At 42.3% G+C, this 24971-nt stretch overlaps 1 protein-coding gene across 1 annotated transcript; it reads left to right on the top strand.

Annotated features, from left to right (window-relative positions):
* The first annotated feature begins 2878 nt into the window (after positions 1-2878).
* LOC139001222 (cyclin-Y-like protein 1) lies at positions 2879-20895 on the top strand. The gene is made up of 8 exons (XM_070402948.1): positions 2879-2899; positions 3803-3900; positions 6853-6888; positions 9442-9493; positions 11930-12049; positions 16288-16454; positions 19472-19637; positions 20785-20895. Exons 1-8 carry the CDS (start codon positions 2879-2881, stop codon positions 20893-20895), a joined length of 771 nt encoding a protein of 256 aa, XP_070259049.1.
* The last annotated feature ends 4076 nt before the right edge of the window (positions 20896-24971 follow it).

The following is a 24971-nucleotide window of genomic DNA, read 5'->3' as shown; positions in this document are numbered from 1 at the left end:
CTTTATTATGGTGTATTATATGCCATATTGCAGCTGTATAGTAGTAAACCTTCCATTTAGTAAAAAAGTATTTGGATGAGTTTTCATATTTTAAGCTGTATTTGTCTGATGAGATCCGAAAAGTAAAGTATATGTTAACGGCATGGCTTAAGAAACATATCAGAGTTTTAGCTATAGTTAAGATATTTCTAGCTTGAAGGAGAATTTATTCCTCCAAATAATGATTGTTTTCAAATTATGCCATCTGGAGCTTCTGGTTACTGAGGAGTCAGTGGCTTTAAAGGGAAGCATCTGAAACAGGCAAATTGATATTTTATCTATAATAATAAAAGTATAATATACTAATTTGACCCCACATCCTCCTGGACAACCAACTTCCAGATGAAGCCAGGGCTGCGAGGGAAGCCTGGGTCCCGGGTGCCAGAGGGAAGCTGGTGCTGGCAGCAAGGGAAAGGAAGGCCTACTCCTGCATGAATTTTGTGTATCTGGCCTCTAGTATAATATAAAGATATTTCTGATTATTGGCTACTGGCAGTTTTTAAATGCTCTGTATTTTAAAAGATATCAACCGGATAATCTCCCTTCCTGTCTTTTGTGTATACGAGGGGCACACTGGTGGGAAAGTATGACAGCATGATGAAAGCTATTTTACAGGAATATGAGGAAGGAAGGCTTATCTGAATTAGTTTATAATAACACAAGAAAACTGATTCAGTAGGCAGTGAGGCAGACACGAACAGAGTAGGAACGATAGGCCAAGTATGTCACCAAAATAGAAAGCTGTTGGTGCCTAGCAATGGGCAAAACTGGGAAACCAAGTATTGTAGGGTGGGACCTCACCCAAGGGTGACCTTTCCTCCCTTAGCATATCACGGGTCATGCAGTTTACAACCCCTGAACTTTCATATCTCTGGTCCCCTCACCTTTCCGCCCCAGCATATGGACACCCTTAAAGAGAAACAAAGGGCCCAGAGAATAGCCTCATACAACTTCCATGCATGCCCTTGCATCCTGACTCCCGTAGCATTAAGCCCTGAGGACAAAAGAAGTCCTGGCCTGATTCTAAAAATCTTAGTAACAAAGCCTCAGGTCTGCTGAGCTTAGAGACAGAGTTTTGGTCAAAGTAGAAGTAATATCTAGGCCTCAGTTGGTTTCAGCTTCAGGCCCAGCTTAGGTCCCCTAAGACCATCCCTAAAATTTCTGCCTTTAGGTAAAAGCCCTTAAGATGAAGGACCCAGCACCTGTGCTCTCTCCCTTGAGCATGCCTGTAGTTTTCCCTGCCCTCTTCTCAGGTGCTCTCACTCTGGAGCATGCCCTTGCCTTCCCCGTCTTGTTCCCCCGGTCGTGTATATTCTTCCTTCCTTACTTCTAAGTTCCAGGAGCCCTTCTTCTGCCTCTGTAACTTGTGTGTTGAGCCCACGCAGCAACAATGGCTCACTTCTACCTCTGTGACTTTCTAAATATACTTTCTCTTATAATTTAAGTTCTTGGCTCTAAATTCTTCCTCAGCAAAACTCAACGACAAAAGTCAAACCTCTGGTGCCATTTTGCCACTAACAAAATGAAGCTTATTAAAATTGTTGGTATTCTGTCATATTAAAGAATACTACTATTACTTTCAACTACTTACAGTGACTAGAATTGGGTTTTGGTTTTACTCTAAGAGGATTTTTGTAACATCGTTTGGGCTATTTCCATATTTGATTATTGCTGTATTGTTGGGCTCTTAAATTAATGGGTACTTCTAAAAGACATGAATATTTCTAGTGTTTTAAAGATAATTTATTCTCTAGCATATCTCAAAAAATCATTGTCATATGTCTGACACCACTGCAGGTAAATTCTAATTTGTATCAGTAGGAGGATTTGCCTTCCAGTTGCAATTGATTTTAGACAATTGGTCAAACACTTGTGGCACGCTTAATTTGCCCCAGATTCTGTCCTGAGAAGGTTGGAGGTATAAGAGGAGTGAAAGTCCTGTCTTCCCTAGAGAAGCTCACTTTTTATGAGAGGGATGCCCTGGAAGCAGTTGATACCATGTAACAAGTAGTAACTCAGGTGTGTGAGTGCAGAGAAAGGGACAGTTGTTTCGTGTGGCTACTGGCAGAGGTGTCCTGGAGGTAGATGGGAAGTGGGGTTAACCTTGCTGAGAAACAGTGGAAGAAAAAGGCCTTGTAGTCAGAGAGAGCATCTGAGTGAGGCAGGGTCCTGATAAGTATCATGTAGCTTAGGAAATCTATATATATAAAAGCCTAACCAACCGAACAACCAGTAGCTATGATGCATACTGACCACCAGGGGACAGACACTCAATGCAGGAGCTGCCCCCTGGTGGTCAATGTGCTTCCACAGCCAATGTCCCACAAACCCTCCCCCCACCAGCCAGCCAGCCTGATGGCCCCGATGGCCTGGCCAATCTCCCGCAGTCTCTCCCTTGGGCCGGGCAAACTCCCATAGCCCCTCCCCCCACGTGACTGGCCAACCCTTTGCAGCACCTCCCGCTGACCAACCAACTTCCCATGGCCGTAACCCAAGGCTGGTTGACCAACATCCCACGTTTCCTCCCTCCAGCTGGCCCCAATGGTCCTGATTGAAACCTCCAATGACCCCTCCCCTGGTCAGCTGGCCCCAATGGCCCTGATCAGGCTGGCTGGCCAACCTTTCATGTCCCGTCCCGCCTGCCAACCTCCCACAGCCCCAATCAGCCCTGATTGAGGTACCCTACTCGTACATGAACTCATGCATTGGATCTAGTATATATATATATATATATATATATATATATATATATATATATATAAATAAAAGCCTAAAAGACCGTTACAACCAGTCAACCTGTCGCTATGATGCCCACTGACCACCAGGGGGCAGACACTCAATGCAGGAGCTGCCCCTGGTGGTAAGTGTGCTCCCAAAGCCAACCTCCTGTGGCCGGCCAACCTCCCATAGTCCCTTCCCCTGGCTGGTTGGCCCTGATCAGCCCGGATCAGGACTGGGCAAGACAGCCCCAATGGGCCCTGATTGGCGGGCAGGCCAAGGGACCCCCTACCTGTGCATAAATTTGTGCACCAGGCCTCTAGTAGAATTTGTAATATCATGTTAAGTACCGTATTATCTGAGGTTCTCTTTTGAGTAATGTAATAATAGTCTTATTTCAACATGAGGAGAGAGTTAAATTCTCAGAGTTGTTTGATCTATTTTTGGATGTGAGAGAATCTTAAAACAATACTTTTTAATTCTCAAGGTAAGGAAACTGAGGCCCAGAGAGAACTCTGGTCCCTAACTTGTGAGCCGCAGGCCAGCCCCAGCACACACACACCTCTGCCTCAGATACATGTATTTTGTCACACTGTCTCCTGAACTAACATTTATCATTGGCTTTTATGTACTTCAGTAAAAGCTCTTGCTTCAATATTATAGAAGGCAGTATGTCTTAATGTAGAAAATAAATAGTAGAAATAGAAATCTTGGCAGGATTCATTTCTCAAGGAAAAAACACTAAAATCTTATTTTAAATGTTTTACATTGTTATAAAGGGAATTAATCATAGGTGTTTGCCAAGTTGGATTATAGGTAGTATGTCAAGGGCAGCATTTGATGACCCCCTCGTCAATTCTCATCATTGGAAGAGAGAGCATGCAGTGTGTTTACCGTAGAGCTGCACATGGTATTGCACTGAAGCAGTTCATAGGGTATGAGAACAATTGTAATGCTTAATTGTCTGACATTTTAACCAAGGAAAAACACACTTTTATAGGTTTAACTTACTGTGATATTTTCCTCTCTTCCCCTTCCCCTTCAGGTGTCCCCTGGTCACCTTAGGGAAAAGTACAGCTCGTGTGCTACAGTATTTGTAGACAGCACTATTTCTCAGTCTGATTTGAAAATCACCTTGCAGTGGTGAGTACAAATAGGGGACAGAACCCTTATCCTGCCCATATGTACTTTCATTTGATTGTCCTTTTCAGTGCTCAGGTTAAAACACTGGTGTCAATTATATATTGATTTCCACTTCCATTTTAATCTTAGAGTGACTGGAAGAAGGGAAACCCACTTAACAATTAAAAAATCCCCCCAAAAGTGTTTATCTTTACTTGAGGCATTACTGTTCCTGAGACATTGTTGAACCAATGAAAGGAGAGGTGCGTTTTATTGAATGTTTCTGGAATAGAGTATTTCTTCATGAGATACAGGCCTAAAACCATGTGTACTACCCTGGAAGCTGCTCTTGGAAGAAGGGACAGCTTGTCCCCTACTGGCACCAGAGTGTATCTGCAATTACAGTTCATTGGATTGTGTCAGGTTTCCCCCATCCTACTTTCTTTTTTCCTGCACCATTTCTATATTGAAATGCATTCTCCTTCCAGGAAAAATGCATCAAAGCAGTCTAACGGAACAACTTTTCAAAATAATTTCTTTGAGGGTTAAATTTGTTCAACTGAGGTTTTAATTTCATAGATGAATTAAATTTAGTTATATATATATATATATATATATATATATATATATATAGATATATATTTACACATCTTCAAGAAACTACATTATATCGATCCATATGTAACAAAATCAAAGCAAAATCATGAGAGAGGTGAAGTTTGGGAAACATAGTCACAGTCAGGTTTACGCTTAAGCAAACATAACAGTGTCATGATGATGAAAACTATTCATTAAATTCTGTGAGTTCATAGTCCACAATTGGAGATGCACTTTAAAAACACCCTAATATGAAACTCTCAAGCTTACTTAAGAGCAAAATAAAACCAAAACTTGGATGTAGAGCTTCCTGAATCCCATTGGTGCTGTCCAAGGATCATTATTGGTGTCTCTCCAGGATGAGAGGGTTGACTTTCCAGAACACAGTTTGAGAAATTCTACCTGAAAATATTAAAATCCTCATTCCTGATTTTATTTTTCAGTCCTAAGAAATAATTTATTTATAAACTTAATTTTGTTTATATTGTATCAGCTTTTTGGCTAATTAAATTCTCAGTAACTTCTACTTTAATTATAACAGCCAGTTCACAATCATAATAATGTAAGTTTCTTCTCTCATAACAACAGTTGAGATCAAATTGAGTTTCAGCAAAACTGGAGCCCGTCTCTCTCTAAAGTCCTGAGCTTTGGCACCCAACTCACAATCACTGAGTCTTTTTCTTCAGTCTGGCCACTAAATCCGGGAGTAAAAACCAGTCCTTTCTGGCTGCATTTCATAGCTTCTTTTGAATTAGATGATTCTGGTGTTACAATATATAATTCAAGAGTTGTTTTGAAGATTAGCCTTACTTAGACAAGTGGGTGTTACGTCTTTTCCCTCCAAATTCGTCTAATTTTTGGAAGTACAGTAAATTTTCATTTGCTCTTATCAAGTTTTGAAAATGATCATTCAGTACATTTACTATTGGTAAATTAAAGGTTTAGTTGGAATATTAATAGAGCTCATTAGCTTTTAGGAATGGTTTTGAAAAAATGTTTATTCTGGGGTAATAGTGCATTGTTCTCAATGGGATGGGTGAGCCTTATTAGAATCACTTACGCAATTTTTGTCTAAATGTGTCTCTAAAAACATGCATTCCATTTCTCCTTCCCTAACACACTCTGTCACTCTCACAAGACTTCTGATAAGCTGAGGAGGGATGGAAGGCATTTTTATGTGGAGAAAAGCATTTGGGATGATTTTGATTTTAACTCTACTTCATGTGTTCTCAAACTTTGCTGCACTTTGTCATCACCCGAGAAGCTTCCAAAGTTAACGAATGCCCGTTAAATCAGAGCATCTCAAGGTGGAAGAAGGCAGTTTGTAAAACTCCTCTGATGATCCCAATGCACAGCCAAGCTTGGGAACCACACTGCCTGGGTAGAGGGTAGAAGAAGGAGAACTGCTTCTCACTCTTGGTGGGACCTTGAGCAAGTCAGTTTTAAGCCTTGGTTACTTTCTCTGTAAAATGGGTTGTTGAGTTAAATATCATCACAAGTTCATTGGTTCCTTTCAGCTTATATGCTTCAAATTCTATGATTTTAAAATCATTTTGAAGATGAAACTGTTTGAAGCACTACAGAAGTGCCCATCTTTGATGCTAACAATGCTACAGGCCTTTGTACAACTGCTAATATTCTATAACCTAGTTATAAAATTCAGATTTGCTTTTCCTCAATTATTTGGAGCTTCATTTCTGACATTTGGGGCAAAGAGAAAAAGCATATAACTTGATCTACAGCACTCCTTTGGTTCATGTTACACAGCATCTGGGAATAACATAGGGATATAGGAACTTACGCAGTATGTGAGGACTTACATCTGCTCATTAAAATTTTATTTAAACTAATTTGGAAATAAATGTTTTTAATACTACACGGTGTATAATTTTACTTCATTGCATTCTTATATTTGCCATTACATTTTCTTAACAATTATGTAAAAGTGACCTTAAATGATACGCTTCGGTATAGAGCATTTTATTTAACTTTAGGGGAAGAAGGAAAATAGGTGGGCAGGTGGAAAAACTACTGTGGCTTAAATTTAAGCATGTGTGCAAGTAGATCTAACTTGTACAGGATGAAAGGTTCTCTGAGTAGAAAGGCAAAAGATAGGGCAAGAGTGTAATAACTTATATGTTATAATGATCACCCAAAACATGTCTTCTAACAGCATATTCCTTAGCATTTTGGTTTTCCTAATTTTAGTAACTGACAAAGAACTACCACAAGGCAGAAAGTGCTTGGGCGATACTTTCTGAATGAGGATCTCATGGCCACTGGGCAGCTGGGATGGTCTTCCCCCACCACAACCCTTTTAAAACCTGTCTTCAGACCTGACATAAAGTCAATTGTTACTTTTTCTTTTCTCCACAGCCTGGCACTAGCAATATATTACCACATAAAGAAGAGGTGAGTTTTAAAACCAGTCTTGTTATTCTAGCTAATAAACTTACAAGATATAAAGTTCGTGTTCGATTTTTAACTATCAAGATTATTGGAGTAAGCTATAGTGCTCTTATTACATTGTTGAAATGAACCATTTGTTTTAGTCTTAGTACTCCTAATGCATAAGGTATTGAGGATCCTGAAGAAAATTTGTTTATGTGGGTTATATTAATATTTACTGTATTAGAAATTAAAATTGAGAATTTAAAAATGAATTCCTTGTATGTTGAAACATGGTTTTTATAGCACTGTTGAAATTTTGAGCAGGATACTGCTTTGTTGTGGCGGATTGCCTTGAGCGTTACAGGGTGTTTACAGCTTCCCTGGCCTCTCCTCACTAGATGCCAGTAGCATCATCTTCCCAGGCCCCATTTTGACAACAAAAGCTGTATCCACCATGGCCAAATGTTTCCTGGGGGGCAGAAACACCCCTGAAAGCAAGTCATAGTGGTAACAAAATTCTTTATAAAAGAGAATCATTTTCCACAATAAATTGGTCGAATGGAAATTGTGTCACTTATTTACATTTTGCAAATCTCTTTATGTCTGGTTCAACAGAAGACAGCTGATTCTCACTTACACCCTGTCTTCAATCCTTAGTGATTACCTCAGTCATTTCAATAATTTGTTTTGAATAAACAATATGCAGACCCAGCCTCATGTATCTTTATGGCTAGAAAAGTTTGTATTTTCAAAGCCTTCAGATAATTTTGGATATTCTTTGATACTATACCAGAAGTCTACAGAACCTGTCTTCTGAAATTAGTTACAATGGAATTTTAAATCCTATCCTTGAACTTGTACTAAGGTCTCTGTTAAATTAGTACCCATGCATACATCTTCTATGCTAAATGAATCTCTTAAATTGTAAGTAATTTTCAAATAACATTGTGCATTGGTCATTTGGAAAGTATCAGCTCACATTTCTTTTTACAGTATCAAAACTCACTTTTGTTAGGTAGCATCACATAACCACCAGTCTTCCCAGAAAAAACTTTAGGTATTGAAAAACTGTTAGGTTACAAAAAGGATACAAGTTTTCCCCAATCTTGATTTTGAGCTTGATAGCTGGAACTGTGCAATTGGCAAGAAATGTATAAGTTATTTTCCTGGAAGTGACAGACTCACTTTTCAGTCTTGAGTGCACGACACTTGTATTATCAAATAAAAATATTATTCTCTGAGAACAGTAGGGCATTCATCTCACAACTAATTCCAAGTGCTTTTCCTTAACAACCACATTTCAGTATGCAGAAATGCTTAATGCATACTTCCCCTTGCAGCATTTCTCAACCTGTGGGTCACGACCCCTTTGGCGGTCAAATGATCCTTTCACAAGGGTCACTTAAGACCATCCTGCATATCAGATATTTACAGTACAACTCATAACAGTAACAACGTTACAGTTATGAAGTAGCAACGAAAATAATTTTATGGTTGGGTCACAACATGAGGAACTGTATTTAAAGGGCCAGAAGGTTGAGAACCACTGTAGAGTATAAAAAGAAGATTCAACTTTTAATTACATTATTCATTGTCACTGCTTTATCAAAGATGTGCTTAAGTAAAGCATATTTCTTGTCAACAAGTGGCAGTGAAGAATAGAATAACTACTAGCACAGATTGGGACCCCTGCCTTGATTCTTGCTCAGAAACCAGTTTTACTGACTTTGGCTTTTATCCAGTCATTGCAAATGTCAGTGTAAATGCAGGCAGTGCCTTAATATTTCTATACAAACAGTTTTGGCCTCCTGGGTCTCCTGGAAATGGTCTAGTGGAACCACTGAAGCTTGCAAAACACACTTGGAGAACCACTGTGTAAATGAGCAGAGTGTAGTAGTGTGGAATATTAAACCTAAAAACCCCCAGAAGACTGGTTTCCCTCACTCAGTTGGTTGGAGCATTGTCTTGTACACCAAAAGCTGGCAGGTTTGATTCCAAGTTAGGGCAGCACATACCTAGGTTGTAGGTTCAATACTGTAAGGCCACATAGGTAGTTTTCCAGTTCCATGTATAGGAGGCAGCCAATCCATTTTTCCCCCTCAAATCAATAGAGTGGTCACTTCTAAAATACAAAGGCAAATTTTAACCTCAGATTATTGTAAAGAATCAAGAAGAATATAATATAGGAAACTAGTAAGAGAAAAAACAGTGGAAAAAAAAAACAGGAATCTCATTCTCACATGAAGAATTGCCCACTACTACTGCGTTGTAAAATGTTCCTGTGTCTGCCAATGAGAGGTTAGAGGACTGGCCATCGATTTGGTTGCCTAGCGTTGCCTATTAGGGAGGGTCAATGCTTATAAAGGCAGCTCTGACAGGTCATTGTAGAAAAAATTTCAGAGAATTTGATGTGCTGAATAAAAAGAGGTCAGAAAATTCCTACGGGATCTAAGAGAAGAATTTGTAGAAGGACTTTCTTTGTTGAAGGTTAAGCTCCCTCTACTCCCAGCAGATGTGTTGCTAACACAACAATTCCTGGATTAGTTTTTTTTCAATCACGTTCTTGTTTTCTAGAGATGCAAATAGATCCAAGGACATTTTTGATGAGAGACTCCATCCTGTCACAGTAAGTGCCAGTTGTATTGAGGTTGTCCTTTTCTCTCAGACAGTTGTGCTTATTCCATGCTGATTTGCTTCAAAATTAATCACTAGTAAAAAATTCCTTTCTCCAGCTTGGAGTTCACATTACCTTCCTTTAAGTTTTCTTCCCCATCACATGTTGTATCTAATTATTTTACAAAAGGAATCTCTATATATAAAAGCATAAGCGACTGTCTAACTGGTAGCTATGGCACGCACTGACCAACAGGGGGCTGACACTCAATGCAGATGCTACTGAGTTGCTGTGACTTGGCAGCTGTGGTTCTCAGGTGATGAACCCGCAATCAGAGAGGAGGGAGTCGATTCTGGGGTGTGTAACCCCGAGAACTGCCCTCTTGCAATCCAAGACCGTTTGGGGGATGTTGGAGAGCGGTTTCAGCCTGATCCCTGCAGGCCAGACCAGGGGAGCCCACCTGTGCACAAATCTGTGCATCAGACCTCTAGTGTTATATAAGAAACTAGAGGCCCAGTGCACAACATTTGTGTACTGGGGTGAGGGGTGCCTCAGCCTGACCTGCACCCTTTCACAGTCCGGGAGCCCTCGAGGGATGTTGGAGAGCTGGTTTTGGCCTGATCCCCGTAGGCCAGGCCGCGGGACCCCACCTGTGCTCAAATCCATGCACCAGGCCTCTAGTTTATAATAATAAAAGTGTACTATGCAAACCGACCAAACAACCAAACAGCAGAACGACCTTCCAGATGAACTTTGGATGACCATGCTATGACACACACTGGTGCCAGGCCTGCCAAGGTGGGTGCAATGTGATTGGTCAGGGGGCCCAGCCATCGCCCCATGATCGCCCTACAGAGGGAGGCCAAGGCCCCAAAGAGGGAGACACATGCCTCTGGCTGGCGGGACGATCGATCGGGGTGGGGTGGCACTCCGTGATCGCCCCAATGAGGGAGGCCCAGGCCATCCTCTGGGCGGTGACCATTTGTGGAGCCCCAGCTGGGTGGGCAGAGCCCCACGACTAATTGTCCTAAAGAGGAAGATCCAGGCTACCCCTACAGACAGCACTGTCGTGTGTGGGCAGGGCCACCCTCTGCAGAGTGATTGATCTGGGGGCCCCTACAATCAATCAACCCACAGAGGGAGGCCCAGCCCACTGGCTAGCAATGTGGTGGTGGGTGTGCAGGGCCAGCCAGTGATCACCCCGCAGAGGGAAATCCCAGGCCAGCCAATGATCACACCCCACGCCTGTTGTCCGCAGAGGGAGATGCCAAGTGATGGGGTAGGGGTTGGCAATGCCACACCAATGGCAAGCAGTGGCAGGAATGGGGGCATGGCCAGCTGCCCGTAGCCAGGAGAAGGTAAGCCCCAATAGGGCCTCATCACCAGTCAAGCCTAGACACCCTACGTGAGGGGTCCCAGATTGTGAGAGGGCACAGGCTGAGAGCCACCCACCCATGCATGGATTTTGTGCACTGAGCCTCTCATGTTATATAAGAAACTAGAGGCCCGGTGCGTGACATTCATGTACTGGGGGTGGAGGATCCCTCAGCCCAGTCTGTGCATTTTGCAGTCTAGGAGCCCTTAGGGGATGTCTGACTGATGGCTTACATCCTTAGCACTGCCGCGGAGGCGGGAGTGGCTCCTGCCACAGCCACTGTGCTCGCCAGCCATCAGCCTGGCTTCTGGCTGAGCAGCACTCCGCCTGTGGGAGCACACTGACCACCAGGGGTCAGCTCCTGTGTTGAGGCTCTGCCCCTTGGTGGTCAGTGGGCATCACAGCGACCAATTTTCCTCCATTCGGTCGATTTGCTTATTACCCTTTAATTATATAGGATAGGTCAGTAAGAACTGAGTTTCAGCTTTGTATAATTAGTGAGCTACAGTGGACAACATGCCTGAAAAACAAAAATGTATATTTTTAAAAGAAAATTTTCAATAGCATCAAGCAATATGAATATTTGTACATAAACCTAATAGATATGTCAGGATCTCTAGAAGACAATTAAACAGCTATTTAAATATTGAATTAATTAGAATGACAAAAATTTTCAAATGTCTTCAGATATGCTCTATAACAATATGTGGCTGGTGAGCACTGTATGCACAGCACAGCCTTAGAGCCTGATGGTTACATTCTCAAAGTTGATTGCAGAGAAGTATGACATGATAACCAACAAGTCTTTGGAGCCTAAAAATAGTTCACATTTAGACAGAATATTGTAGGGGAAGGTGGAAAGGAATATATAAATATTCTGAGGTTGTGCCTGTATTTATCTTTATTGAGTGTCAATATTCAGTCGCTGTTTTTTAAGGTCCCATTATTTATATTTAAAAGGCTAAAATACATGTCAGCCAATCAAAATTATTGTAAGCGGCACATGGGCACAAGTGGAACATGGTTGTTACAAAAGTACTTAATATTTTTCTTCAATGGATGCTTTCTTTCAGGAAGAAAAGGTTCCTGAGGAATTCTTTCATCATAATCCTGATCCCGAATCAATTTACAGATTTATTCGACCTTTCTTCATTGCCTTTAAGGCAACAGGAGGATATGCCATAACAACATTGGTAAGATAGTTCTTCCTTCAGAACTTTATTAAGGGAAACCTATCAAAGGATGTAAAGTTCACACACTTGAGCTTAAAAATCACCATGATTTAAAATGTCCTTGCTTTTTTCACCACAAAGCGATTGTTTTCAAAGGCAGCAGGAGGGAGAGGTTTCCAATTTCTCCCTCCAGACCTCAGGAGACATAGGCACATGCAGTGCACACAGGCATACATACAAGGTGTGCTGATGGGGCAGGATGGGGGCAATAACAGAACCTTCTGGGCCCCAGGCAGTGTCAGGTTCAGTGTAGATCTAAGCTGAGTCGCAGGCCGCATTCCCCAGGCAGTTGTAATGTGTGTCCTGACTGAGAACTAGAGCCCAATGTTCTCTGTTCCTTGGATGATGGGTGTTCATCTGTCCTTGCTGTCCTCTTGTGCCTGCCTGTGATGTTTCCAGGATTCTAGTGCCAGTAGGACATGAAAGGGCTTTGCTGGTTGTCTGCTCAGCTACAGCTGTGTAAGGGGCTCTGTGTCATTCATCCAGGATTCCTGTGGCAAGAGTGTGTCATTTGGAATGAGTGGTCCATTCTAGTGAGAAGGAATGGGGATATTATCACTCCTCCCTCGAACAATAATAAAGGGGAAAGTCTCCTGCTTGGTCTGAGGGAAGAGTACTTAGTGCAGTGACTCCTCCGTCAGTGTTCAGTCAGAATTTTGGAGAGGCAGCCTGTGCTTCCGAATAGAGACCCCTCAGTGGGCACTGGATTAGACACAGGCTTTTCCACGTATCTGCCAGCCCGCTGGAGTGCTGAGCACAGCTGATCAAAGGCGGGAGTGGTGCTCCCACTTGAAGAGCTAGGGAACTCAGCAAGGAGAGCATCTGGGGTAGAAGAGGGTGAGTGCTTTTCAAACACATTAAGATGATGCACCTGTGAGACAGAGGGGCATCTCTAGAGATCATCCTACTATATAAAAACCCTGAGTTCGTCATAATCGGAGGTTCAGCCAACCGAAAGTCAGTCCTGCAGTCAGCACTTGGTTGCCGTGGTGACCCAGCACTGACTGCTGTGGCTGCAGGCACTATGACCCAGCACTGACTGCTGAGGGGACTGCAAACCAGGCCCAGAGAGAGGCCTGAAGAGAGAAGCAGGGTCTGATCCATAGCCTGTGTGGCAGCTGTTGATCAACACTTGCCTCTCTCTTTCTCTCCAAGACGGGCCAGCAGCAGCATCTCTATTTCTCTCCAGGTCTCCACCGGGGCTGCTCATCAGTGCCACACTTCTGAGCAGGTTCTGTTGATAGACCCAGAGACACTGACTGGCATAGAAACTGACCAGTCAGAACCAAATCTGGGTGAAGTGTGAGGAGCCAATGGCTGCCTAGGAAGCAGAGCTTTTGATGCTGATTGGCATAGAAAGAGACTAGTCAGAACCAAATTGGCCAGCAGAGGAGGGCAGTTAGGGGTGATCAGGCAGTCAGGCAGAGGCAGTTAGGGGCAATCAGGCAGGTAGGCAGGTGAGCAGTTAGGAGCCAGCAGTTCCAGATTGTGAGGGAGATGTCCGACTGCCAGTTTAGGCCCATGGGATTGGGCCTAATCTGGCAGTTGGACATCCCCCAAGGGCTTCCCAATTGGAGAGAGTGTAGGCTAGGCTGAGGGAACACCCCCCTCCATGCACGCTTTTGATGCACCAGGCCACGCGTTTGAATATGTGGAATTTGAGCATGAATCTGAGCTACTGGCAAGGAATTAGTATTAGCTATTCCAATACCAAGAAAATGTGTGAATAAAAAGTGCATGGAAGCAGGAAGAGTAACAAGAGCAGGTATTTAGTGGATATTTATGGAATGAGCAACTTCTTGTCAGCATTGAGCACTTTGACCTCACTCTCTGGAACCGCTTATCTTCCTTCTATTTTATTGTTTCTCCCTGTTTTCGATAGCATCCTAAGCTATGCCTGATGATTTCTCCTTCAGAGCTGAGTCCTTACAGATCTAAGTGCAGAGGATAGAGGAGAGCCATGGTTGAATAAAGTGTTTGCTTTTATGGAGCTTCTGTCCTAGTGAGGAAGAGATAAATATTTCTTTAACTGAGTGTTGTTAAAAGGTGAATATCTCAGGTAGTAGTAAATATCACGAAGGTACAGCAGGGTGACGTGATATCATGCTGAGAGGGGCTTGCTACTTGAGAGAGGTGATCAGGAAGAGCCTCTGTAAGAGATGACATCTGACTCTGGCCTGACTGAACTGAGGAAGATGAGGAGCTCTGGCGTTATGTGCAGAGGGAATAAGTGCCAGCCTCTGAGATGGGAACTTATACTTGGTATTTGAGTAAGAGTGAGGTATGGCCAGTGTGGTCAGAGTGTGGAATGAGGGAGAGAATGTAGGTCATGTGGTCCTAGAAGGGCAAGTGCTACCTGATTGGGCCTTGCAGCTTGCAGGCCATGGGAGAAAGTGACATTTTTATTTGTTTGGTGGAAACACTTTGGCAGAGTTGAGCAGGGTGGGGAAGTGCTCTTGATTACAAAAGCTATCCAGGCTGCTTTGGGGAGAATGATGGTAGCTGGGAGTCTGAGTGGAGGCCGAGAAGTCAGGGGCAATAACAGTCACATGGGTGAGAAGTGACAAATAGACTAGGAAGCAGCCTCACTATCAGTGACAGGCAGCGATAACAAGAGTTGCTAACAATTTGCAACAGGTCAACTCAATTGGATGTCTTTGGCCAAGCACTTAGGCAAATGGTAGTGCCCCCCATGACATTAGGGAATGTGTGGGGAGTGGGGAGCTGCGGTGAAGAGCTCTGGCTTGTATGTGCACATGCACCGATGACCTTAGCAGTAGTAGTTTCGGTCGAGTGACAGTGCCAGGGGCAGACTACAGTGGGTGAAGGAGAGAGTGGGAGATGAGAAGCAGCTTTAGGGCATTCACTGTGAGCAAACAGAGAAGAGGCAGTCTAGGGATTGTGGGGAGTGGGATGGGTATCACATAAATACATTCATATTGGGGAGAATCTCTGTCACAGGAAAGTGTTCAAGAAGAGGTAATTGTGGGTGGTGTCCTTCAGAAGTGGGATGGGATTGACTTCACTGCTAGAAGAGTTTCAGTGAAAAGAGAAATCTCAATTCCACTGACACAGGAGGGCAAGTGGTATAAATGAATGAGCAATGGCACATTCTAAATCTGTAGAAGTGATGAAGGAAAGTTGAGTGATTTCCAATGTTGTGTATGTCTCTAATTCCCAGAAAGTTGACAGTTGAACCTTGTAAGGAGGTTCATTCATAGGATATCTGGGAGCATTTAGCTTTGAAAGATTGGTGCAAACTTTCACTAATAGCACATAATATTCAGTAACCTTTTGCTTTCTAAAATACAGTTGGGTTTTAACACCTTGGCTAATGTGGGCTGTCAATCTGATAATCTCAGACAGTAAACATATTCTCCTTCAAAGAACCCTTTGACGAAACAGCAAATCACAGCTTGCCTCTATAATCTTTGCTTAGCCGTTAACTTCACCCAGTTCTTTGTAGAATAGACATGTAATACATGTGAAGAAATCATGAGATCTCACCAGCTATCTGGCAGGTTTAGAGGAGAACCAGGGAGATAGAGACTGGCAGCTCTGCTACCAACTGAAACCAACAGAAGTGACCAAGTCAGGTTGTGTAAGACAGAGATGGATTTCACAGAATCGTGATGGAGATGTGAGGCTTAGGGGATATGAAATGTCTATCCTTGGTGTGCGTGTGTGTTTCTTACAAAGGCACTAAGTCCACGAATACCTGACAGTTGTAGAGACCTGCCTCAGACACACCTGTTTGCACTGCCTGTCCTGCTGCACCACACAGCAGCCACTGGGGGGACTCTCTTTAAAAAATTTTTTAATCCTCACCAGAGGATATTTTATCCATTGATTTTCAGAGAAAGTAGAAAAGAAAGGGGAGGAGAGGAGAAATACAGAGAGAATCATCAGTATGAGAGAGAGACATCTATTGATTGCCTCCCGCATGAGTCCTGACAGGGGCCAAGAGTGGAACCAGCGACTCTTTGGTGAGCAGGCTGGAAATTCACATGGGAAAGTAGGCAGTAGAAGTGTCTGATTTGCAACTGTTTCTTGGCCTCTGGCTTTGGCTGGCCAAGCAGTCTCTCTAGAAGCTATGAATAAAAGGCATGTCAAAAACTGATGAAATCTATCATTCCTGAAAGTTCTTATCACAGCACTTAAACTGAACTAGAATCAAAAACCAGTGTTCTACTTTGCAGGTTTACATAGAAAGACTTTTATCTTATGCTGAAATCGACATTTGCCCATCTAACTGGAAACGCATTGTTTTGGGAGCGATTATTCTGACCTACAAGTATCTGCACGATGAGGCTATGTGGAATTTTCACTTCTTCTCATTGCTAAGGGGCATTACAATCAAGAACTTGTGAGTTGGCAAGATTTTGATGAAGTTTCAAACCATTTTCGAATACCTTATTTGCCCCCATAAAGTTTACAAAATAAGAAATATTTTGAAAGGTTGCATTGTGCAGAGGACTGAACTAGGCATAAAATTACATACATTTTTCTATCCATATTTGCTTTGACATTTCATACTCCTCATTAATTAGTATGTCTTCATGTGTTATTATTGTAATAATCTGTGTGATAATTTGGTATATTTCTCTGGTAGCAAAGTTTGTAGAAGCTCAGATTCAAAAACAACAGTAATGTAAATACCTTCAGGCCTTTCTTAACGCTTTCCATCAGTTCAGGTCTTTTATTCCCCGGTTTTCAAAATTTCATTTATTTTCAATAAGACTTTACATTCAATATCTATATATAAAGAAAAACCTAAGCGACCGGCTGCCCAGCCAGTAGTTATGATGTGCACTGGCGACCTGGGCAGATGCTTAACACAGGAGTGAAACCATAGGAATGGGAACATGGAACAGACTGATGAATCTCAGAGAGAATGGGGGAGTGGGAAGTGCGGGAAGAGATTAACCAAAGATCTTATATGCATACTAGAGGCCCAGTGCACAGATTCGTGCACCAGTGGGGTCCCTCGGCCTGGCCTGCAGGGATCAGGCCGAAACTGGCTCTCTGACATCCCCTGAGGGGTCCCGGGTTGTGTAAGAACACAAATCTGTGCACCGGGATTCTAGTTATTTCATATTAGTCTCAGGTGTACAGTATAATGGTTATAAAATCATGTGCTTTGCAAAGTGTTTTCCCCAGTATTTTTAGTACTGACCTGACACCATGCGTAGTTATTGCAGTATTATTGACTCTCTTTCCCATGGTGTAATTTATATCCCCATAACTGCATTGTAATTGCCAGTCTGTACTTCTCAATTTCTTCACCTTCTTCACCCAGCGCCCCCAAACCTCTTCTCCTCTGGCAACCATCAAAATGTTCCCTTTACCTCTGAGTCTGCTTCTGTTTTGTTTGTTCATTTATATTGCTTTTTAGTGAAATCATATGTTATTTGTATTTCTCTGACTGACTTATTTCACTAACATTATACCCTCTAGGTCAAACTATTCTCTCACAAATGGCAGGAATTCATTCTTTTTTATGGATGAGTCATAATATTCCACTGCTTTTTTATCCACTCATCAGTTAATGGGCACTTGAGTTGCTTCTACAGCTTAAGGATTATGAATAATACTGCAGTGAATATAGGGTGCATATATCCTCTCAATTAGTGCCCTGGTTTTCTTCAGATATATACCAGGGGTAGAATCACTGAGTCATAGGCAGTTCAATTTTTAATTTTTGAGGAACTTCCATACTATTTCCCACAGTGTCTGCACCAATATACCGTGCCACCAAAAGTGCACGAGGGTTCCCTTTTCTCCACATCCTTGTCAGCACTTGCTGTTTGTTGATGATAGCCATTCTGACAGGTGTGAGGATATCTCATTGTGGTTTTAATTTGCATATCACTGATGATCAGTGATGTTAAGCATCTTTTCCTATCTATCAGCCATCTGTATGCTCTCTTTGGATAAGTGTCTTTTCAGGTCCTCTGTCCATTTTTTAATTAGATTGTTCGTATTTTTGGTATTGAGCTGTATCTGTTTTTTATAAGGTGTTGCGTTATATATGTTTTTTATAAATTTTGAATATTAAACCCCCTATTAGATATATCAATGTCACATATGTTTTCCCATCAGTGGGTTGTCTTTTTATTTTGTTGCTGTTTTCTTTTGCTATACTAAAACTATTAGTTTGATATAGTCCCATTCCTTTATTTTTTCTTTTATTTTGCTTGCTCAGGGTAATCTATCAGCAAAGCACTAAGAGAAATATTCCAGATTTTAGTGCCTATGTTTTCTTCTAGGAGTTTTATTGTTTTGACACTTACATTTAGGTTAACAATCCATTTTGAGTCTATTCTTGTATATGGTGTAAGAAGTGGTCTAGCTTCAATGTTTGAATGTATCTGTTCAATTTACCCAACATCATTTATTGAATAGACTGTCTTCATACCATTGAATGAAGTCTCCTCTTTTGTCAAATAGTAATTAAACATATAGGTGTGGGGTTATTTCTGGGCTTTCAATTTTGTTTCATTGATCTATGTTTGTTTTCATGCTAGTACCATGCTGTTTTGATGACTATAACCCTGTAGTGGAGGTTGATATCAGGTAGTGTGATACCTCCAGCCTCTTTTGTTTTTCTCTCAACTGCTGTGACGAATTGTCCAGGGTCTTTTGTGGGTATGTATAAAACTCTGGATTAGTTGTTCTACTTCTGTAAAAGATGGCATTGGCATCTTGATAGGAATTTGGTTGAAAGAGATTATTTGAGGTGGTATGGACATTTTAAAGGTGTTAATGCTTCCTGTCCATGAGCATTGTACATGCTTCCATTGATTTGTCTCTTCCTCAGTTTGTGTTTTGGTGTCTGATAATTTTCCAAGAGTTTTCCCCTCAAAGATAAGAGTGGTGGTTCTGAATGGATCCATTTGTTGCTGTGGTGATGTGCCCAGTCCTTTTGTTGGCACATCTCTATTTTACTAATCCTCTTCCTGCTATCAGCCTGGTAAAATGTCTGCAAGTTCTTCAGGGCTAAGAAACAGCATACATCATTCCTTTTATCTGAGCACTAGAGTGGAGCCCTGAGAGTGAGCAAGAAGAAGAAACCTACAGCTGCACTAATGGGACTCTGATAATTGAGCCCCTAGTCAACAGCTGTTGTGCACAAGAGACATAACCTCCTTCCCTTTGTCCCAAACTCAAAGTCCTTCCCCTTGTCCCAAACTCAAAGGGGACCACAAATGGTTGAGCCTTGTTTGCCTGGTTGAACATTAGTGTATTAGCCCAACTGGGTAGCCTTTATTTAATTCAAAACTAAACTCAGAGCCAACCTACTATCTTAGAATGACAATATTGAAGAGAACCATGTTGACTAAAATTGCCCTGTGGTGGTTTTGTGTTTTCCTTCTTCCCCAGAAATGAGTTGGAAAGGCAATACATATGTCTACTGCGGTTTCGTCTGTATGTTTCTACCAGTGTCTATGCCCAATACTATTTTGACCTTCGGTCCTTAGCAAGTGACCATGGATTGTTGCGTATTGCATTGTCTCCTCTTCGAAAAGAAAGAGCACTGAACCTAGAGGTAAAGCTGTGGAATCACAAAGTGGGGTTTTCTGTCAGACTCAAAAACCAGTATCTGTGCATAAATCATATTATGTAGAGACTAGGAAAATGAAAAGCTGTTTTAAACTAACACATTGAATAAGACTTATTAACTCTCTCACATCATATTAGCAGTATTTTTATGGTGTATATAAGAATCCTACATTATAAAAATTACCTTTTCTGTGACCACGATTCAGAATAATTTAAATCCATTTTAAACTTTGATGGTTTTTTTTAAACTGTATTCTATTTTATAACCATACATGAATAATTTCCTACAATTGTATCATTAATCATATCTACAACCATATTCTACTTATCACTCTTAACTCAGTTTGCAAATTCATGTCTTTTCTGTATAGATCACAGTTCAGTACCTTCAGTTTGTTAGACAAAAGTAACCTGAGATAGTGATACTTAGATTGTAGAATATGTACTTCAAACACTGGGTGTAGAAAGTATATGGGTTTTTAATGGCAATTGTAAAGTATGTGCGACAAAATAATATTTATGGCTTATGAATTCTGGGGAGTATACAACAAAATTATAACTAAAATGGACAGTTTTTGTGGTGGTACTTAATAGTCCTTTAGAGTGCGTCTGCCTTAATGTGCAAGTGAAATAGTACCTTGATGGTGCATCAGTCACTAGACCTTTTGAGCTTTCAGTAAAATACAGCACATGCCTGCCTCATTAAAATTTCCTTAGAGTAAACGCTAGCTAATGAAGATTGGATAGAATGTAAATAGCTGAGTAAACAATAACATTTCCCAACTGTATATTTATTATATTTAAGGAACCAAGTGTACAGACAACAGATGATCCTGTTGTTAGGAAGACTGTCACACCTTTGACATCTTGAAAAAACTCAAACTAAAAAAAAATACTGAGTTCCCCTTTGCTCTGTCAATCTAATCAGAGTCCCTAAACTACTTAACTTCATGGATGAACATAAAATAGGATCCCAAGGACCATGCAGTGTATACGCCAGCTCTACGAAGAGGCAATGAGTATAATCCATATAAAGAAGTGGGACTGTGTGGCTATCAGTGATGCTTTCTCTGTGAAGGCTGCAGCTCCTTTATTTTGAATGTGCCTGTGTTCTATCTCATGTCTCCCCCTAGGCCATTTCCAGATATTGTGAAAACAAAAACCTGTGCAGGGTGGCCACAAAAAAATCTGGCAGCTGTGCTAACCTTACTGATGTGCAGCGTGGCCATGCCATCTTATCTTAAGGAGGAATGAGGGCTGTGACATGGTGAGCGCCTCATCTGCAAGGACTGGAGAAGAATCACTGCTTCTGCTCCAATCCCAGATAAGTTCTTTTCTTTTAAGGGAGACGGGGGTGGCGGGGAGGGGGGGGTTGACATAATGAGTATCTCACCTACCAAAACAAGGACTGTTGAAGTATAATATTCCCTATTCTGGCAAGTTTAGTATTTCCTCTTAAAAATAAGTGAAAGGTTTTAACCTGATGAGGATCTTTTTTAGCCTATGCTTCATTTATGATCCTTAGTATTTTTCATTTCCCTTTGATTATTTTTATTACTAGAGGATATTACATTTGTTTAATTTTGTTTTCATTTTTGGATACAAAGGAAATGTCTCTCTTAAACTTTTAACAATTTCTAGTTTACCTGCCACTTGACGTTTTCTTTTCAGCTTTGGTCCTCTCACTTAGTAAGTTTAAAGTACCTATTTCTGTATACTAGTATAGTTTCAAATGCTTTAATGTTTACTTTAATAACGTGGAAAATGGATTATTTTACAGTAGAAAATGCCTTAAATATTTATATTGCTTCCTAGAGCAAAATGGCTACTTTTTAAATATATATATTATGTGCTGTTTCCTTTCCTCCTGAACCTTTTGGACATTGTTACCATATATGAATTACTTTAAAATAATTTTAATTATGAGTTTTCATTTCAGTTTTTCTGACTTTGAAGATTTCTCTTTCTTTTTAATTGATGTCAGAGGGAAAGGAAGGGAGAAGGAAAGGGAAAGGGATAGAAACATGGATATGTGAGAAATATCTACCAGTTGCCTCCCATCCAGTGTCTGGGACTGGGGATCAAACCTGGCACCTGGGTATGTGCCCTGACTGGTCACTGAATCCTGGACCCTTTGGTGCCTGGGAAGACACTCCAATCCACTGAGCCATCTAGCCTGGGTGAAGATTTCTCTTTCAAAGAAATTAAATAACAACTATTCTCATTATAAAAATCATATATTTTGTGCTCTTTAGCCTTTGAAAATTCTTGTGTAACTGGCCTTAAAACTGCCCCAATGAACTAGTGAAGTGTAGATTTCTGGTGGTACAGACGCTGGATACAAAGGGTGGCTGTTCTGTATTACTTTCCAGGACCGCCTTGCTAGGAGGTATTTCCCAGGGCTTAAATTGAGTAAGTGACTTACTCTACCTATAATGCATGCCATTAGCTATCATGTCTAGAAATTGGTTTTAAAGAAATTAGACAACCAGTATCTAGAAAATAAAATTTCATTGTTTGTGATCTACATCTTGCTTTCCCTGTAGGACTGTCTGTGTTGCACTATTGCCTTTTTGAGTTAAAATGTGTCCGTGATGTCAGCATTTTCTCTCCTAACTCTGCAGTTACAATGGCGAATTCAAAAAACACATTAGCAAGGAAGAATTTTACAAATTTGAACACTTCCATGATGTTTCTTCTTGAGTCTTTGCAAGCATAACCTTTCAAAAAATTTAACATGTTTAGAGTTTATAATACAGTTGAAAGAAGTGAGTAGAAAATATTCACTAGGCTAGGATGTGAGTCAAAAGGGTCATTAAGTTGAGTTTAAATATTTTCCAGGTTTTACTGGGTTGCATGTAGGCATATTTAATATTTCATTAAAGTTATCAGAATGTTGGCAGGAATAGTTGAAGTAATTAAAATTTATTGTAAAGATTAGGTGCTTAAAGCCAGTCTCTATATTAAAAAGTAAGGAAATAGTAAGATCTTTTATTGTAACTTTTTTTATTAATGTCTTAGTATATACTGTATACTTACTGTGTACAGTGATGTAAGTTCCACAGTGATAGATTAAAAGGCTTCATAATACATTAAGTTTGCTACTTCAGTAACTAATTTAAGTGGGCATACTACACTGAATTCCCATTTGAAAAATATAGTTTCGTACTTTTTCAGTTTACTTTGCCTCATTTTTAAAGTGAACATGAATAAAATGAGATTTTAAATTTTTTATATCGTGATATACATTTGAAAAGTTTTGTTAACTGAAAATATGAGAATTTATCTTACATGTCAACATGTGATCATGATTTAAAAGCCGGGCCGAGTGCAATGTGGCACCCCAGGACCGAGGAGCTGCCTTGCCTGCAGCCGTGATCTTGATCCTGATCTCGATCTGAAAGCAGGACCACAGGCAAGGCAGCACTCCAGGACTCAAGGCGGCCCGTGATCTAGATCATGATCAGAAGGCCGGCCACAGGCACGGTGGCACCCTGGGACACAAGAGCCTCCTTGCCTGTGGCACATGATCATGATCGTGATCAGAAAGCCAGGCCTCAGGCACGGCTGCACACCAGGACCCAGGAGCCACTGTGCCTCTGGCCCGAGATTGAGATCAGGAAGGTGGACCACAAGCAAGGCGTTACCCCGGAACCCAGGAGCTGCCTTGCTTGCGGCCCGTGATTGTGATTTGAAAGCCGGGCTACAGGTAAGGCGGCACACCAGGACCCAGGATCCGCCTTGCATGCAGCTCATGTTCGTGATCATGATCGTGATCGTTATTGGAAAACCAGGTCTCAGGCAAGGCGACTGCAGGGACCCATGAGGCTCCTTGAATGTGAACGGTGATCGTGATGTGAAAACCGGGCCGCAGGCAAGGGGTCCGCAGGAGACCCAGGAGCCACCTTGCCTGTGGTTTGTGATTGAGATCGGAAAGCAGGACCACAGGCAAGGTGGCACACCTGGACCCAGTAGCCGTCTTGCCTTTAGCCCATTATCGAGATTTAAAAGCCAGAACTGCAGGCAAGGCAGCACTAAAGGACTCAAGGAGGCCCGGTGATCATGATCAGGATCAGAGGGCCAGCCGAAGGCACAGCAGCACACCGGCACCCAGGAGCCACGTTGCCTGTGGCCTATGATCATGATCGTGATTAGAAAGCCCGGTCTCAGGGAAGGTGGCACCCCAGCTCCCCGGAACCGCCTAGCCTGTGGCCCATGATCGTTATTTCAAAGCCGGACCACAGGCCAGGGGGCATCCCAGGACCCAGGAGCCGCCTTGCCTGTGGCTCATGACCGTGATCATGATAGAAAGGATAGGCCTCTGGCAAGGCGGCGGCTCGGGACCCATAATCCTCCTTGCCTGCATCCTGTGATCAATTTTGGAAAGCCAGGCCCCAGGCAAGGGGTCCCCCAGAGATCCAGGAGCCACCTTGCCTGTGGCTTGTGATCATGACTGAGATCGGAAAGAAGGTCCGCAGGCAAGGCGGCCTCTGGGCACCAAGGAGCCGCTGAGCCTGCGGCCCGAGATAGAGATTGGAAAGCTGGACCGCAGGCAAGGCAGCACCCCAGGAAACAAGCCGGCCCATGATCATGTGATAAAGCTGGGTTGAGTACAAGGCGGCACCCCAAGACCTAGAAGCCACCTTGCCTGCAGCCCGTGATCATGATCATAATCGTGATCTGAAAGGAAGGATACAGGCAAGGCAGAAACCCAGGACACAGGAGCTGCCTTGCCTGTAGCCCATGATCATGATTGTAATTGGAAAGCGCGGCTGCAGGCAAGGGGGCACCCCTGGTCCCTGGAGCCACTGTGCCTGCGGCCCATGATCATGATTTGAAAGCCGGACCACAGGCCAGGCTGCACCCCGGGACCCAGGAGCTGCTTTGTCTGCAGCCATGATCGTGATCTGAAAAAAGGACCACAGGCAAGGGGGCAACCCAGGACCCATCAGCCAACTTGCCTGTGGCCGGTCATCATGATCATGATTGGAAAGCTGGGCCGCAGGTTAGGCAGCAACCCAGGATGCAGAAGCCACCTTGCCTGCAGCCCATGATCGTGATCGTGATTGGAAAACAAGGCCGCAGGCAAGGCAGCACCCTGGGTCCCAGGGCCCGCCTTGCCTGCATTCCATGATTGAGATCAGAAAGCCAGACCATAGGCAAGGTAGCACCCCGGACCCAGAGGCTGCCTTGCATGCGTAGCGTGATTGTGATGGTGATGGTGATCGTGATCTGAAAGAAGGACCACAGGTAAGGCAGCACCCCAGGACCCAGAAGCCAACTTGCCTGCGGCCCGTGATTGTGATCGTGATCATGATCG

This window comes from Myotis yumanensis, unplaced genomic scaffold, assembly GCF_028538775.1.
Source record: "Myotis yumanensis isolate MYYU_CA2020_CCGP unplaced genomic scaffold, mMyoYum1.0.hap1 SCAF_189, whole genome shotgun sequence".
Lineage (NCBI taxonomy): Eukaryota > Metazoa > Chordata > Mammalia > Chiroptera > Vespertilionidae > Myotis > Myotis yumanensis.
Note: the sequence above shows the minus strand (reverse complement) of the source record. Positions and strands in the feature narration are given on the sequence as shown.